The sequence below is a fragment of the Tribolium castaneum genome, chromosome 2 (assembly GCF_031307605.1).
Source record: "Tribolium castaneum strain GA2 chromosome 2, icTriCast1.1, whole genome shotgun sequence".
Taxonomy (NCBI): Eukaryota; Metazoa; Arthropoda; class Insecta; order Coleoptera; family Tenebrionidae; genus Tribolium; species Tribolium castaneum.
The window spans coordinates 1,179,320-1,195,856 of NC_087395.1; the positions used below are offsets into that span (position 1 = coordinate 1,179,320).

General features: G+C 29.3%; 2 protein-coding genes and 1 long non-coding RNA gene across 4 annotated transcripts; 2 read left to right on the plus strand and 1 right to left on the minus strand.

The window, feature by feature from the left end:
- Positions 1–59: 59 nt before the first annotated feature.
- On the minus strand, positions 60–2,085 carry LOC135265301 (uncharacterized). The gene is made up of 3 exons (XR_010332903.1): positions 1,981–2,085; positions 1,547–1,935; positions 60–1,482 (listed from the first exon to the last, which is right to left on the minus strand). It is a non-coding gene; the product is annotated as an uncharacterized LOC135265301 (long non-coding RNA).
- Positions 1,697–8,780, plus strand: LOC103313118 (gastrula zinc finger protein XlCGF57.1). The gene is made up of 2 exons (XM_008195541.3): positions 1,697–1,838; positions 7,250–8,780. Exon 2 carries the CDS (start codon positions 7,332–7,334, stop codon positions 8,760–8,762), a length of 1,431 nt encoding a protein of 476 aa, XP_008193763.1. The 5' UTR covers positions 1,697–1,838; positions 7,250–7,331; the 3' UTR covers positions 8,763–8,780.
- A 2,209-nt stretch (positions 8,781–10,989) lies between these two features.
- LOC103313117 (zinc finger protein 470) lies at positions 10,990–16,302 on the plus strand. 2 transcript variants are annotated; one of them, XR_001575625.2, is made up of 3 exons: positions 10,990–11,211; positions 13,912–16,027; positions 16,076–16,302. XR_001575625.2 is itself a non-coding variant. In XM_008195540.3 (2 exons), exon 2 carries the CDS (start codon positions 14,034–14,036, stop codon positions 15,702–15,704), a length of 1,671 nt encoding a protein of 556 aa, XP_008193762.2. In that variant the 5' UTR covers positions 10,990–11,211; positions 13,912–14,033; the 3' UTR covers positions 15,705–16,302. The 2 variants fall into 2 exon arrangements, 1 of the variants encoding a protein (XP_008193762.2); XM_008195540.3 differs by having other exon boundaries at positions 13,912–16,302.
- The last annotated feature ends 235 nt before the right edge of the window (positions 16,303–16,537 follow it).

The window sequence follows — 16,537 nt, forward strand, 5'->3', positions numbered from 1 at the left end:
CATAGTTCTAATTTTGCGTGTAAGGCAATTTTGCCTTTTCAAAGTGTTTGGGCACGTTCTTTGTTGCAAAAATGTGTTTTTTTTGAACAATTTTACCACAACTGGCTGAAACAATACTTGCATTAAGACATAAAATTTTATTTTTTCAAATTTTTTAATAAAAAAGGCGTTTTGTGAGTATTTAAGCTGAGTTTTGAGATAAAAACAGAATGTTAAAATTGCCTTAAAAAATTTCGAAATTGATCTTATTTTTTACTCAACTCTGTTTATTTTTGTACCAGAGATTTATTTTATTGTCAGTTGTGAAAACAGCCTGAAAAATACATAACCATTAACCTAATTTTATTTGTTTTTTTTTTTTTTTGAAAAACACCATCGATCACAAACTACTTGATTTTGTCTTTATAATATAATTTGGTAAAAAAGGAAGTCTTCAAAGTTCGATGATGAAAATCTCCTTAGAAATTGTTTTGTCTTGGAAAATCACAAAATTCAATTAAAATTTTCATTATTTTTGTTTGTTTTAACACGTTTGTCGTTAGAAACATTTCATTAAAAATGATACAGATAAATCTAAAAATGATTTTTTTAGAATTTTTTCTCACATTTTTGTGGTAAAAACTATTTTTTTTAAATTTGTTATTTTCGTTGTTTCACTAGAAGCAAGACAATAATTACATTTGTCTTTTTAGAGCATTTTAGTTTCTTCTACAGTCACAAACGCAATTATTTCGCAATTTTTTTATGTATATTTAAGCTGAGTTTTGAGGTATAAACAGAATGTTAAGTTAAAATTGCCTCAAAAATTTCGAAATGGACGGAAATTGATCTTATTTTTTTACTTATACTTCGTGCAACCGTGTTTATTTTTGTACCAGAGATTTATTTTATTGTCAGTTGTGAAAACTGCCTGAAAAAACCATTAACTTAATTTTTTTTATGAAAACATTATATCGGATCATGAACTACATTGATTTTTTGTCTTTATCGAACATTTTAATATAATTTGACTGAGTCGAAATTTGGTAAAAAAGTAAACCTTGAAAGTTCGATGATGAAAATCTTCTTAGAAATTGTTTTGTCTTGGAAAATTACTAAATTCATTTAAAAATTTCATTATTTTTGTTGTTTCAACACGTTTGTCATTAAAAATATTTCATTAAAAATGCACTAAAAATGATACAGATAAATCTTAAAATCATTTTTTTTAGAGATTTTTAGCACATTTTTCTGGTAAAAACTATTTTTTTATATTTGCTATTTTCGTTGTTTCAGTCGAAGCGAGGCAATAATTAGATTTGTCTTTTTAGCGAATTTTAGTCTTTTCTACAGTCACAAAAGCAATTTCGCAAAATTTTGATTAAAACAAGTCAAAAATGATAAAATTAAACCGAACATGTTAGGTACCTTTGTCTAAGCCTGTCTTTTTTGAGTATTAAGCAAATTTTTGAAGTTTTTTTCGAAGAATTTTCCTAAAATTGCCTGAAAAATCAAGAAATTTTTTATTACCACTTGTGTAATTAATGAATTATAATTTTTTGCATACAATTTCCTAAGAAATGTTAGCATATTTATTGCCTGGAACTAGCCAATTTATTTTTCCACGTTCCATCTTGTTATTTACTCCATGGTCTGAGGAAAATCTAACCTCACTTATTTCTCCAACTAACCTGTAAAAAATACTATGTAGACCAAACAATGAAGCAAACTCTCAAGATTAAAAAAAACGACTTTGTCTACAATTGCCTCTCCTGTTGATCGACAGGTTGTCTCAAGGCCGTTTTTGTGATAAATTTTGAGGGGGCTGTCTGTTCTTCCGTACTCTAGGATATAATCAAGTAAGTTAAATGCTGTCTAAATAAGAACATGGTCAAGAGTGTTGTGAAAATTTTGTTGACATGTTAATATCAATCAAATTTTCCGATTTTTTAAGACCTGTCAAATTATATTAATCATTTTTTATAAACAGGTGTTATTGACCTCTTAACCGATGTAAGTTGTTGAATATTACTCGTTTCATAACAATATACAGGCTGTATACGCAGTCAAATATACAAAAGTCACAAAACACTTGATACAAAAAATATACCTTTAATTTTTGGAAACCCATGACAGTAATTGTCAGACTAATGACTGTTTTATTAATAGTCACAAATTGGTGTTCTTCACAAACAATTATCATGTATACTATTAAGAGACAGCATGAATATGATTCTAATCTTTTTATATTAATCACTGACTTAAATCGTTGCACTTTTTTGAAGGGGTGAACAAACTAGAGCTCGTATCGGAATATGTATTGTTGGTGGCATTTTACAGGCGTAGTTCTCGTAAAATTATGTGAAACACATTGTATTAACGAAAAATCAAATTTGTGGTTCAAGTTACGATGTATGCACTCTGTGGTGAACGATTTTGAACCACTTTTTTGAGATGTAATTATATCTTTTTAGCTTAAGAAGTATTGTCAAAGATCTTTCAATTCTATAGTATTTTTACTAAGAATATTGCAGTCATATTTACCCACATTTTACCCCAATATTGTTGGAGAAATTAAAGTACTATAAACCATCCGGCCAAAAACTGGCGCACCAACTCAATGCTGTGTGGTAGAAAATGGCTTATACATAAAGAAAAAATTCTACAGCGTTGGGCAAAAGCAAGCGTTTTGTGCCTAAACTATACCTTACAAAAACTACTTTAAAAATATGATCATTTTTCAAGAATAAAATGTTTCGAAATTCCTTTTGGTTTACGGGTTATTAATTTTTTTTTAATGGCACCTTACCACGACGATTTTTTGGTAAATACTACTCTAGAAATTACTTCTAATTCAATAATATTGTTTTTGAACCAATAGTTTTCTGAATAGTTATTTATTGTACAGGGTGAGTCAATAGTGGGTCACTTCTGACATGTCCTAAAATGCAACCAAAAATACTAACTGAACTTACCACCTGGAACTTTGATTTTTGAAAACATTAATTGATTGATATTATTATTAATAATAATAATCCATTATGAAATTTTAGCAAAACTGTCAAGACAAATTTGACACTACACAGAACAATGTAATCTTTTATTATTATTTTTTTTTTTAACGATTACCGATCTGGTCACCTGGAATCGGTATTATTGGTTGCATATTTATAGAAATCATGTATAAGGGTTTTATAATGTATTTTATCCGCGCAAAGTTCGAGCGTTTCATTCAGCGGATAAAACACATGTAAGACCCGTATGCAATACAACGTTTTATCCACAGCCAGACAATACAGGGTGTCCCAACTAAAATTTCCACCTCCTGAAATCTCCAATCTTATGCAAGTTTGGAAAAAATGCTGAAACAGGTCAATTTTAGTTTAAAGGAGGACCAAATTTTATCTTGGTTTCAAAGTTTTTTCTGCATCCCTCTGGCGCCTAGAGCTTCAAAAAAATTTAAAATTTAAAGTTTAACCGTTTTTGAGATATCTAGTATTTTTAAAAAAATTTTGTATTTACACTTGTCACTTAAAAAATCGGTAACTCGCTTAGTTTTAGAAATTTCGTAATCATATTTGGAGATTTAAAAAAGATGGCCTATATCTGTTCTTCAGTGTAGTCAAAATTGAATATGACGTTAATAAACCAAAAAATTTTAAGGTTAAGTTTGAACTAAATTTTTTCAAATAAATACCTATAGGTTATAGGGAATCTAAATACAGATCGATGCAGAATTAAATTCTCTATCATTTAGTGAAATAAAACTTTCATCATTTCATTTGAAAAAAAATTGTTATGGGTGCTTAAAGTTCTGCACACTTTGAGTTTGTTATTTTTTCTTAGAAATTTGAAAACACGAAAGGAAAGATCTAGGATTTCTCTTTCAAATAAGCTGAAAAATATTTCCAAATTTTTATAAATGGCAGAGTTATCGATTTTTGAACTAGAAGATTTTTGAGGAAGTATAATTTTTTTTAAATTAATACCATTAATAGTCCTAATAATTGTAAAACCAATGGTACTTTTAATTTCGTTATATTCGCAAAAATAAAAAAGTTATGAGACCTCAAAGTTCGAAATTTGACAGATCGCGCGCTTTACTGGTCTCGTTAGGTGTGACGTCACACGGCACAATTGACTCAAATTAACATGTTTCCAAAATTACTTCGCTGTTCCTCAATTTTTTCCATTTAGCTATTGCATTCCTATATCTTTTATGACTGTTTAATAAACTATTAGCCCTAAATAAAATAAATAAAATTTAGAAATCTCACGTTATCAAACTGTTTGATATCAAAAAATGAGAACATTACAACTTTAAAAAAACAAGAAAATCGTAATTTCATATATTTGAAAACTCTAGGTTTATAACTATAAACCATATCTACTTATTCATCGAACGTATGTTCAAAAGCATCAACAAATAAAGAAATTGTATTTCTGTTTATACAAGAGTTTGTAGAACACTTATTTTTTACATATTTTTTGTACAAAACATTTTGCAAGCATTGTTTGTTCTATATATCATAAAAATTTCCATTAGTTAATATTTTTAATTTGTTTAAATAAAATAATATTTTATTAATATAAATATTTCTCATTAATTAATATTTATTATTTATAAGTCTGGCCAATCGTAAATGGGATTAAATTAGATTCAATCTATTGTTTGTTTTATTAAATTTATGTTAATTTTCGTTATTTTTATTTGTAAGAATACCTGCATTTATAATTTCTTATTGTTTGTAACATTACAATATTAATTTTTGCCCTGTAATTGATGATCTCGTTGGACAATAAAGATTATTATTATTATTATTATTCGCAAACGCTGATTTTTGTGTGATTATTAAAATGGATTATTATTAGTTATTAGTGATTTATTTATTACAGTATCTACTTAAACAAATCACAAATAATACTTTCTTTCAATATTTATTTCTTTTAAGTCAATAAAATTGTCCAGAGATCTTAACACAATACAGTAGTAGTAGTGTATAAATAGCCGCTACGATGTAAACAGTTTATGCCGCGTGACGTCATCAGGCTCAAAGCGGGTCCGCTGTCAAATCGGCAGACAAAAAAGCTTATATTTTTGTTATTTTTAAAGCTAATATTATTTTTTTGCATTTAATTTCTTGTTCTTGATTTGAGTACTATTATGTTGAAATTAAATAATAACATTTTGAAAAATTGGAACCTTCCTCATTCCAAAAAAAAATTAAAAGCCATAAATATTTCATTTGAAAACGGCTAAATTTGGGTATAGGAAAAGATTATGAAAACTACCTCAAAATAACTCTACTAATTTAAAAACGTATTAAAAAATATAGCATTCTATTTCAAATAAGAAAGTTGATATCGACTTCCGGTATAACCGGAAGTGCTGCCATCTTGAAAATATTTTCATTGAGCAGGACCTAAAAGATTATGGTTATACATAAATTTTCAGATGACTGTCATTATTAGAACTCCCAATAGTTCTAATATGGGGTTTAGACGGAACAGCCTGTATATTTCTTTTCTGTATTATTCTTGCCTGTATATTTTTTGTACTATTCTTGCAAGAATAGTACAATAAATATACAGTCTGTTCCGTCTAAACCCCACATTACACGTACTGGGGGTTCTAATAATGATAGTCATCTGAAAATTTGTATACGACCATTATTTCTTAGGTTCTACTCCACGAAAATATTTTCAAGATGGCGATGCTACCGGTTATACGGAAAGCTTTTTTAGATTTTTTAACACGTTTTTGGAATACTAGAGTTTTTTTAAGATAGTTTTTATAAGTTTTCCCTACACCTAAATTTAGCCGTTTACGAAATATTTAGGGTTTTTATTTTTTTTAGATTTGCACCTTCCAGTTAATTAATCGATAACTCTGGCATTTATGAATTTTAAAGAGGAAACCTAGGACTTTCCTTTGATGTTTTGAGATTTCTAAAAAAGAATGAATATTGATATCGCATTGCAGTTAGGAACTTAAAACAATAAGAACTTTGTTAAAAGTTGAATAACTTGAAAAAGTTAAATGGAACACCCTATTTTATGTTTTTGCTCCTCAAAGACTATTAAAGCTAAATGGTCTATCTAAAAACATAAAATCAAATGCCTGTGAAGTTAGCAACTAACTAACTTGTTAAAAAATTGCGTGTTCCAGTTAAAAATTTGCAACAAACTTAACTTTTTATCTTCTTCACTACAGTGAGCTAAAAAAATTGTATCTTTTCCTTTGATCTTTTGACCTTTCCTTTTTTAAATCGTGAAAGTCCTATTTTTATCAAATAAAATAAAGTTATTTCCCAAAAATAAGCCAAATTGACCACTAACAATTCAGTTTAAAAGCTGGACCAGCCTGTATATTATTCTAACTATTCGGAAGTAAAATTACCGTTGGGGGCGCCACTGAGCTAGGTCGAAAACAGTAACCATAAATGGCGGGAAAATGTTTATTCGGATATTTTGAGCGTTGTACTAATTTTGGGGCTTCACAATTATTACATTGCCTATGCGGAATGATTATTTCATCTTTGATGCAAGAAACTTATGTTGACAAATGAGAGATGACGAGGAAAACACGAATAACGAATGACTGTTTGGTTCACTTTCTTTATTGGAAAATTATTACAAAGACATTGAAAAACCTACCTTTTGGCATAATTTACGTTTAAATGTATCAGCAGTTGTTAATCTTTATTGTAGTTTTGTAGATTTACCGCAGCATTTCATGATTTTTTTAGTGGAAAATTCTAACCTAAAATTCATAACACTTCACTAATTTATTGGTTTCTTGAGCCAAACTTTGTGTTCGCTGTGATCCATTACTTATAATCTTTAATTAGACAACTGTTTGATAACACTTTGTAATCAAAATTTAAATGTTTTTCACTTTTTATCCACTTTCAAGTTTCAACAATAAACACTTTATACCACGAAAAACTACAGAACCAAAGTCAACGCTAGTATTTACCACCACGTACTTTTAAAGTAATTCTTTCTATTGTAAGTAATTAACACTATACACGCAAAATTGTTAAACAATTCATTAAATGTCAGTTCAATGTGGCATTACGAAAATTTCTTTACTGTTTTCGACATAGTTCAAAAGTCATCACCAGAGGACGTCTAGTTAATTTTATTTCCGAATCTTCGATTGGGTTCATGGTATATGTCATTTTGATTAAACATAACAATTGACACCACTCTTAACCATGTTTTTATTTGTATTATTAGACTCGTAATTTTTAACGTTTTTTATTAGAAGGTCGCCGAAAATGCATCAAAGAACTCGCCCAGTTTTACATTTTCAAAAAGCGATTTAACAAATCTGAAAAAACACTTAAATGGATATTAAACAAGAAGTTTTATCCAATGAAGAATTTTCAATTGATGAAGACGGTGGTGTTGAAAATGAACATTTTGTGTTGAGTAGTGATAGTGAAGATGAAAAACTCAGGGACACTTATGGGATTCCCAAAGACTTAACCTTTGAGTTTGTTGATATTGAAACGGCAAAGAAAGAATTAAGTGACCAAGGATTCCTTTTAAATCATTTTAAACAAGATGGAGAAGTTGAAACAGTTGTTTGCACTTGTGAGGAAACATCTCAGTGCTTGTATCATAAACTAAAAGTTGAAACAATTGTTGCCACTCCACTTGAAACTACTCCAAGCTTAAATCATTTAAATATTAAAGTTGAAGAGCAAGAAATTTCCATACCGAAGCCAAAACAATTCAAGTGTGACATTTGTGACAAAGTATTGGGTTTAAGTGGAAAGCAGCGCCATCTTCGTATACATAATGTGACAACTTCAACAACAGAGAAACCCCCCACTTGTGACATTTGTTCTCGTACCTTTTATTCAAGAGCGAATCTAGAGAGACATGTAAAGATACATATGGGAGATAAATCGTATGTTTGTGAATTCTGTGGTCGTAGTTATACAAGAGAGGACAATTTCAAAGGACACCTCCGACTACATACAGGGGAAAAACCATACGTGTGTGAATATTGCGGTAAAAGTTTCAAAAATAAAGCAAATTTAAATATCCATCGACTCAGAAGACACAATAACCAATCGTATGTTTGTGAATTTTGCTCGAAAAGTTTCCGGGAGGAGAAATTACTTAATTTACATAAACAAAATATTCATTCGGAGGAAAAACCATTTGCTTGTACACATTGTACCGAAAGATATAACACCATGTTGGCACTTACAAATCATTTGGAAACACACGGTATTCAATGTGAAAACAGCCTAATTGACACGATGTGTCCAATTTGTAATAAAGTGTTTTTCACAAAAGCTATACTGAAAACACACTTGTTGTACCACGGAGATAAACAGTTTTCCTGCACCTTTTGTACTAAGAAATTTTGTACTGAAAATCAACTCACAGTACACACAAGAATCCATACGGGGGAAAAACCGTACGTTTGCAAACCTTGTAACAAATCATTCAACACTATGGTATCGCTTAAATATCATATGTATCTCCATACTGGCGAAAAACCTCACAAATGTACATTTTGCGATAAGGCTTTTGTACAGAGTCATCATTTAAAGCGTCATATGATGCTCCATACTGGTGAAAAACCCTATTCGTGTCCACATTGTGACAAAAAGTCTACATGTAAATTTTCCATGGAATGTCATGTGAGGATTCATACGAAGGAAAAACCGTTCAAGTGTGATATTTGCTCGAAAGCGTTCCGAAATCCCTTTTATATCCGGAAACATAAACAGAAGGAACATCAAACGGATATTGCGTAAAATAAACATTTATTTAGTTTTGTTTGTTTTATTATTAAACCCAACAGAATTTCCATCCCATATATAGAAAAAACGTCACTTGTTTAAAAAATTAAACAATACAAAACAATTTCTCGTGATCAGACGAGTTAAAAACCCTTATCATTTTTCCAAAAAGTGCATTTTTATTTTTATTAACCCACCTGTTGAGAGCCACTGTGGATTAAGGTAGTTTATTAGAAGTTAATTTTTTCCTAAATAAAATAGTGGCGCTTGGACGTTTTGAGAATTTTTCTTCTAAAGCTGAATAAACTTAAAATTGTTGGGACTTATCTGTGATAATTTTTGACATATGTCATTTTTTTGCAAAAATTTTCATTTGCAAAGGTTTATCTAAGATATCACAGTCTTTGAAACCTTTGCCATGTTTGAATATTTTTTTTTGCATTCGATAACTGAAGGTTTGAACAGTTTTCTAGAATTTTCGAAATTGTCAATAGTCAAAATTCATGGCTAATATGATTTTTTCAAAATGATTTTCAAAAAACTGGTATAACTCCTTATTTCCTTAACGCCAATCGCAAGAATATCGATATTTATGGTGACTTTTATCAATACGTTCTATACCTATCTCTTTCAGTTTTTGAAAAAAATCACAAAAAACGAATTTTACTTCGTAATTTTTATAGTTAATTAAGTAGACCTTGTAAAATGGTCAATAATTGCCAAACTTCAATATTTTATTTAGTTTTTAGCTGGTTCATTATCAAATAGGCAGCAAAACAATAATATTTAATTATGGTTTATTATAACTTAATGAAATATATAAAGTAACTCAGTTAGTCTGCCATCGAATTTTGAACTTCTTGAATGAAAATGGTGAAGAAATGTGACATTTCTGTTAATTAATAGCACAATATCGTATTTTTAAAAGTTTACTTGATTAAAAATGAAAATAATGAGATAAAATTCAGTTTTTTGCGATTATTTTAAAAACCGTAAAAGCCAGATATAGAAGGTCTTAATAAAAGTCTGCATACAAATTGATGTTCTTTTTTGATTGCCATTGAAAAAACAAGGTAAACTGTTTTATAATCATTTTTTAATCGTCACTTTCAAAAAATCGTATTAGCCTTGCAATTTGACATATGACAATCTTGAAGATTTAAGAAAACCTTTCGAACCTTTGGCTGTTTTAAATGCAAAAAGAATTACTTACTTGTTGTAAACAGTTCACAAGCTGTAAGTATTTTAAATGAACCTTTGCAAATGAAAATTTGTATAAAAAAATTGACATAAGTCAAAAACTATGACAGATACGTACTAACAACTAGGGTACATTTTACTCAAAGACTCATTGGCGAATTCAAAAATGCAATATAATAGGTGGTTACTATTTAAAATTGCAAAGTTGGCGCCAATTTCTCGTAGTTCCGGAAAATCAGCCATTTTTAAAATAATTTAGTTTCACTCATGCAAAATCTTCAACCTCTATTAGCTATATTAGAAGTTGAAATGTTTCTAATGTAGGCCCTAAAAGAATCAGCCTGTATAATACATGAACACCAGAAAACACTATTATCCTGAAGATGACTCCTTACAAATGTATATAGCATAATCTTTTTACAGTAAATATTCTAAGTGTTACGTAAAATTAAATGTTCAAAACATTGTAATTTTGTATCAAATATAAAATAATAATATTAATAATACAATTTTATTAGTGTCTTTCTCTTAACGAAACTAAATTTTACACAATTCAAATTGTATAAACAATTAGCAGTAGTACTTACATATTTAAAAAAATATTGGAAGGTTTTTCTAGAAATCCTGGTGAAGTGTATTAGTGAAGACATTACCACATTTTAAATTTTATTTTAAACTCTCCGTTTGTAAGTTATCTTAATTCCGATTATGGCTAAATATTTGTAAAAGTAGCATTTTTTGTTAATTAGTATGTATTAGCTGTTTAATAAATATAAAAACGCCAACGTCACATTTTTTCTGTAAATTGGGTGTTATAAATTATTTATGCACTTTAAAAAAAATATATCTAAAATGTAATTTAGTTTAATGAATAATGACTAATGACAGATCTTTATCATTAGATCATTAATAACTTTTTACTATTTTATCAATCTTACTTAAAAAATAATTCGGTAAAATGCGACGTTGGCATTTTATAGTTTTCAAACAGCTAATAATTGTTAAAAATGGCTCCAAACACTAGTCAGTTCCTAACTATTCTCGCTCCACCTTGTTACTTACTCTATGGCCTTGAGGAAAACTAACCTCATTCATTTTACAAGTTAACCTCAAAAACTTTAACGAAACTGTGATTCCAAAATTGCAAACCCCCAAGACATGAAAATCCGATTGTGAGAAGCTTTCCCTATCCCATTTATTTATTTAACACGAGCTTTGTTGTGGCCAATTTCGAGGGGGCTACCGTATAATTGAAGACATTGAAGTAAGTCATAAACGGTCTAAATTCTAAATAAAAACGTGATTAAGAGTGCCCTCAACATTTTATGAACGTATGTTTTGAATAATAAAATAATAGTGTTAATCAGTTATGGGATTTTTTTTCATTTTTTAAGACTTCTCATGTGTTATGTGTAGTTTTTCAGCGTATGAGGCTAAAAAATCTGTCCAGTGTTAATAAACAGCCGTTGAGGGAGCCACAAGTCGGTGCTCTAATGGAATCTTTTATTAGGGTTTGAAGCGTTGCTAGACTTTTATGGGTTCTGTGGTTGGTAACATTGATTGTATTTTTTCTAAAACTAGAGCAAACATATTAGAAATGTATATGGAATGATTTATTTAAAAGAGTTTAAGATTACATTTGGATCATGTAGTAGTTATGTTTAAAATTTACAAGAACATATCACAATCACTCTTTCATTAGCATTACACTGGTCTGTCAAAAATTATTTTTTGTTCCTCCTTATTATTGTGCGTGATTATTATAAATTTAATGCTTTTGTATCGAAAATTATGTATCACATAAACATAACGTAGTTTTTTTGCTTACTTTTTTGCAACAAATGTTATAATTCGTTCTAAAACACTCAAAGTCATTAATAAAAATCTAACTAGTAGCTTTGTTGTAGTTGTTTTTTTTCTTATTCTCCATCAAAGTTTCAACCAGCAAAAATCTGCTATCATTGCTTCTGACATGCTTCTGATTATTTCCCTATGTATTATTACATATTACATATTATAATTACATATTATTATTATTATTATTATTATTATTATTATTATTATTATTATTATTATTATATCGTCTCTCATCTTAATAGTGGAATTTTTAAATGGAATATCATTTACAACTTGGATGTAGACCATTTTTGTGAAAATTCCAGGAATGGGCCGTAAATTATTTGACTTAAAAAACATCGTTTTTGTGTACAAAAAATACGTAAATTACACTATTTCTTTACACAAAAAAAATATTTTAAGAAATTAGAAAAATCTTAAAATTTATACCTGATAGCAAAAAACTGAAAGAGTTATTCAGCACGTTTAAACCGTCATATATATATATATACAACTTCAACAAAATCCTAAAATTAGTATTATATATAAGTTTTTGCACTTAATTCAATTTTTTCTTAACAATATGTATTGGCATTTGCTGCTATTATAATTTTTTTTACTTTTTATAGTTCTACAGTTTGCGTTTGTGTTAGTTATCTAATTTTTCATATCTAATAGTTGATTCCTGTAAGGGTTTTTTCAAAATTTTGAATTATTTTGAACAAAAGTCAAGTAATTACAACATATTAAAGTGTGAAACAATGATATTGTAGATGTAGATTGTAGATAAAAGAGATAACTGTTTGATGAATCACAATTTTTTAAATTTTGATAATTAGTTTTTTTGTCAAGTTTACGATTTTGTCTAAAGAATTGTCAAAAACCATTGATGATATAGGGTACTGTTAATTCATTTCATTTAATAATAATTTAAATAAGACACATCACTCTTAATCATGTTTTTATTTAGATTGTAGTAGGATGTAAAATGTTACTTTTTTTCCTAAAAGTAAAGAACCAAAAACGATCTTAAAAACTCACAAAATACATTGTTTTTAAAGTTGAACTATACTGGGCTCACCGTCCAGGCGGGCGTGCGAATGCACTAATTTGAAACTCAATTTTTAAGAAAAATAATACACAAGACCGTTTTTTTTTACAATTGGATGATGTTCCTAGGTTCTCTTATTACCTCACAGATCAGTTCTTATCTCGATTTAAATATTTGTAACCAAGTTATAACGGGGTAAACAATGTAATAATCTTAATGTTTTTATGGAAAAACCTAGAGTTCAAATGGCATGAAAAAAATGTAGTATTACAAGTAAGTCATATAAAAGACCTATACAAAAAATTATCAAATAACATAGTACCATTTTTTAATGAAAAAATAAAATGGTTAAAAATTGAGATTTTTTCATTTTATGTTTAAATGACTCATCAATTTTTTTCAAATTTATGTATATTGTTACCAAGGCCCTTAGAAAGTCATCATATTTTTTTCAAGCAATTTGAAGTTACAGTTTTTTTAATAGAACAACAAATCAAATCGACTTTTTAACCCGTTTAAACTCGGTTACAAATACTTTAAATGAAATACAAACTGACTTGTGAGGTAGTGACTGAATTTAGAAACAACATATAATTGTAAAGAAAACATTTTGTTTATTACTTTTCTTAAAAATCCAATTTCAAATTTTCTCTTCGGACGTTCTGAGTATAGTTCAACCTTAAACAACCCAAAATGGCTTTTTATTTAGCGCATGTAAAAAAAAGGAAAAACAAGGCCATATCAAGGAGGCATATGTGGCGTTTTAAAAACAGTTCTAAAACCTAAAGATTTAACATTTTTTTCAGCTGTTGCTCGATAATAGAACTGTTGAGAATGGTGTTACTATATTGAGGCTTAAACTGATAAGGTCTTGCTTTCTTTTCACTTAATAAATTTATTTTGTGAAAAAATTACCTTTTTACCTTTGCTTGGTCCAGAAATAAAAAGCCATTTTGGGGTGTTTAAAAACAAGGTATTTTGTAGATCTTTTTCGCCAAATGCCCCGGTCCTGGAGTAACATTCACCATCCTACTAACTCTTGATTGTTAAAATTTCAGATCTAATTTGTAAAAATAGTTGTAGGTTTATTTAGGCCTCTCTTGGGGATTCGTTGTCGAAGAAAAAAAGTAGTCATAGAGTTTTGCATCTTTAAAGATTTAACAAAACTCAACAAATGGATGGTGAATTAGTTTTATCTAATGAAGAATTCAAGTGATGAAGAATTTATTGTTAAAGACAGTGGTGTTGCAAATGAGTCTCTTGTGTTGAGTAGTGATAGTGAAGATGATGCACTTAGGAACACTCATGGGGTTCCCAAAGACTTGAACATTGTGTTTGTTGATGTTGAAACGGCAAAGAAAGAATTAAGTGACGAAGGATTCGTTTCAAACCATTTGGAACAAGATGGAGGAGTTGAAACAATTGTTTGCACTTGTAATGGAGCATTTCAGTGCTTGTATCATTTAAAAATAAAAGATGAGCCACAAGTTGAAACCACTTTAAGTATTAAGGATGAACCAGAAGTTGAAACTACTGTTTTTACTACGTTGGAAACTACTCCACATATTAAGAATGAACCACAAGTGGAAACTACTATAAGAATTAAGGATGAACCAGAAGTTGAAATTACTGTTTCCAGTTTTAAGGATGAACTAGAAGTTGAAACTACTGTTGAAACTCATGTTTCCACTTCTGTGAAAACTACCCGAAGTATTAAGGAGGAAACAAAAGTTGAAACTTCTGTTTTCACTGTTTCAACTACTGTTTCAGAAGTTGAAACTACTCTTTCCACTTTTGTGGAAACTCCTCTGAGTGTTAAGAATGAACCAGAAGTTGAAACAATTGTCTCAACAACTCCAAGCCTAAATAAATCAAACATTAAAGATAGGAAACAAGAAGAATGTCCTTTAATCAAACCAACGCAGTTCAAATGTAACATATGTGACAAGATATTTAATTTAATAGTAAAGCAGCAACATCTTCGCACACATAAGCCAACAACAAAAGTTTGTGAAATTTGCTCTCGTGCCTTTAATTCAAAAGCGCATTTGGAGGCACATATGAGGATACACACCGGGGAAAAACCGTTTGTTTGTGAATTCTGTGGTCAGAGATTTTCACAGAAGTGCAGTATAAAATACCACCTCCTTCGACATACAGGAGAAAAACCATACGTGTGTGAATATTGTGGTAAACGTTTCATAAGTAAAAGAGACCTAGATGTGCATCGACTCAGCCACACTAAATCGTTAGTTTGTGAATTTTGCTCGAAAGTTTTCGTGAAGGAGAAATCACTTAATGCCCACAAACAAAATAGACATTCGAAGGACAAACCGTTTGTGTGTACATACTGTAACGAGGGATATAATACAATGTTGGCACTTACAAACCATCTCCAAACTCATGGTATTGAATGTGAAAAGAACCAAACTGACACAATGTGTCCAATTTGTAATAAAATCTTTCTTACAAGAACCAAATTAAAAGTACACTTATTAATTCATGGGGAAAAACAGTTTTCTTGCACCTTTTGCGACAAGAAATTTGTTACTCAACACCAGCTCACGGTGCACAAAAGAGTCCATACAGGTGAAAAACCATACCTTTGTAAAATTTGTAGTCAAACATTCACCGCTAACGGGACGCTTCAACATCATATGTATCTCCATACTGGAGAACAACCATACAAGTGCAAAATTTGTTCTAGAGGTTTTGTTCAAGCTAGTAATTTAAAACGTCACTTGAAGCTTCATGAAAATCCCTATTCGTGTCCATATTGTGACAAAAAACCTAGAAGCAAATTTACCTTTGAACGTCACTTATTGAAGATTCATGGGAAGGAAAAACTCGAAAGCGTTCCGAAAACATAAAAAGAAGAAACATCAAAATAAAATATACAAAATAAAAAATATTTTTATGGGTGTTTTTTTGACATTAAACCACAATACTAGTACCAGACTTACAGATTAATCTAATTTATCTTATTAATTACATTATATCCGATTGTTTTTGAAAAACATCCCCTAAATGGGGCGTTAAATGTGTCGAATTAAAATTGGCCATTTTTGAAGTTAAATTAATAAAAATTGTTGTGTGAGCTTTTGGTAAAAAATAAAGAAAGACGTGTCTCACGCCTTTTCAAAATTCCACCTCCAAGAAGATTAAACAAGGGTTAAAATTTGTATAAGAATCTGTAATTTTTTTTAAGTTATTTTAATGAAAATTGATAGTTGGGTTTTAGGTTAAAGATGAAAAACACATGTTTTAGGATTTGGGAAGTTCCACCTCCAATATGTTAATATTATTTTTTAAACTGTGTAAACAGAGATTAGATACTCTGCATATACGATTATTTACTGGGCACTTTATACTGAACAAATTTTTATAAAATAGATACTGTACGTGCTTTAATTGTCATTTAAATGTATTTAATTTTTTCTGTGCAAAATATACAGAATGTCCTACAAAGTAGTGCATATATTTTAACCATAGATTAAGCATTAAAAATAAAGTGATGCAATATTGCCTTATGGAATTATTAGCCTCCAAAAGTAACCCAAAAAAACAGATTTTCTCGACTGGACACCAAATTTTATAAAAATTGGATAAGTAGTTTTAAAGACAAAAAATATAGTCTGTATTTTTGGGTAATTGGGTAACTTTTGGAGGCTTAAATTAATTAAATACTGATCATTCATCATGT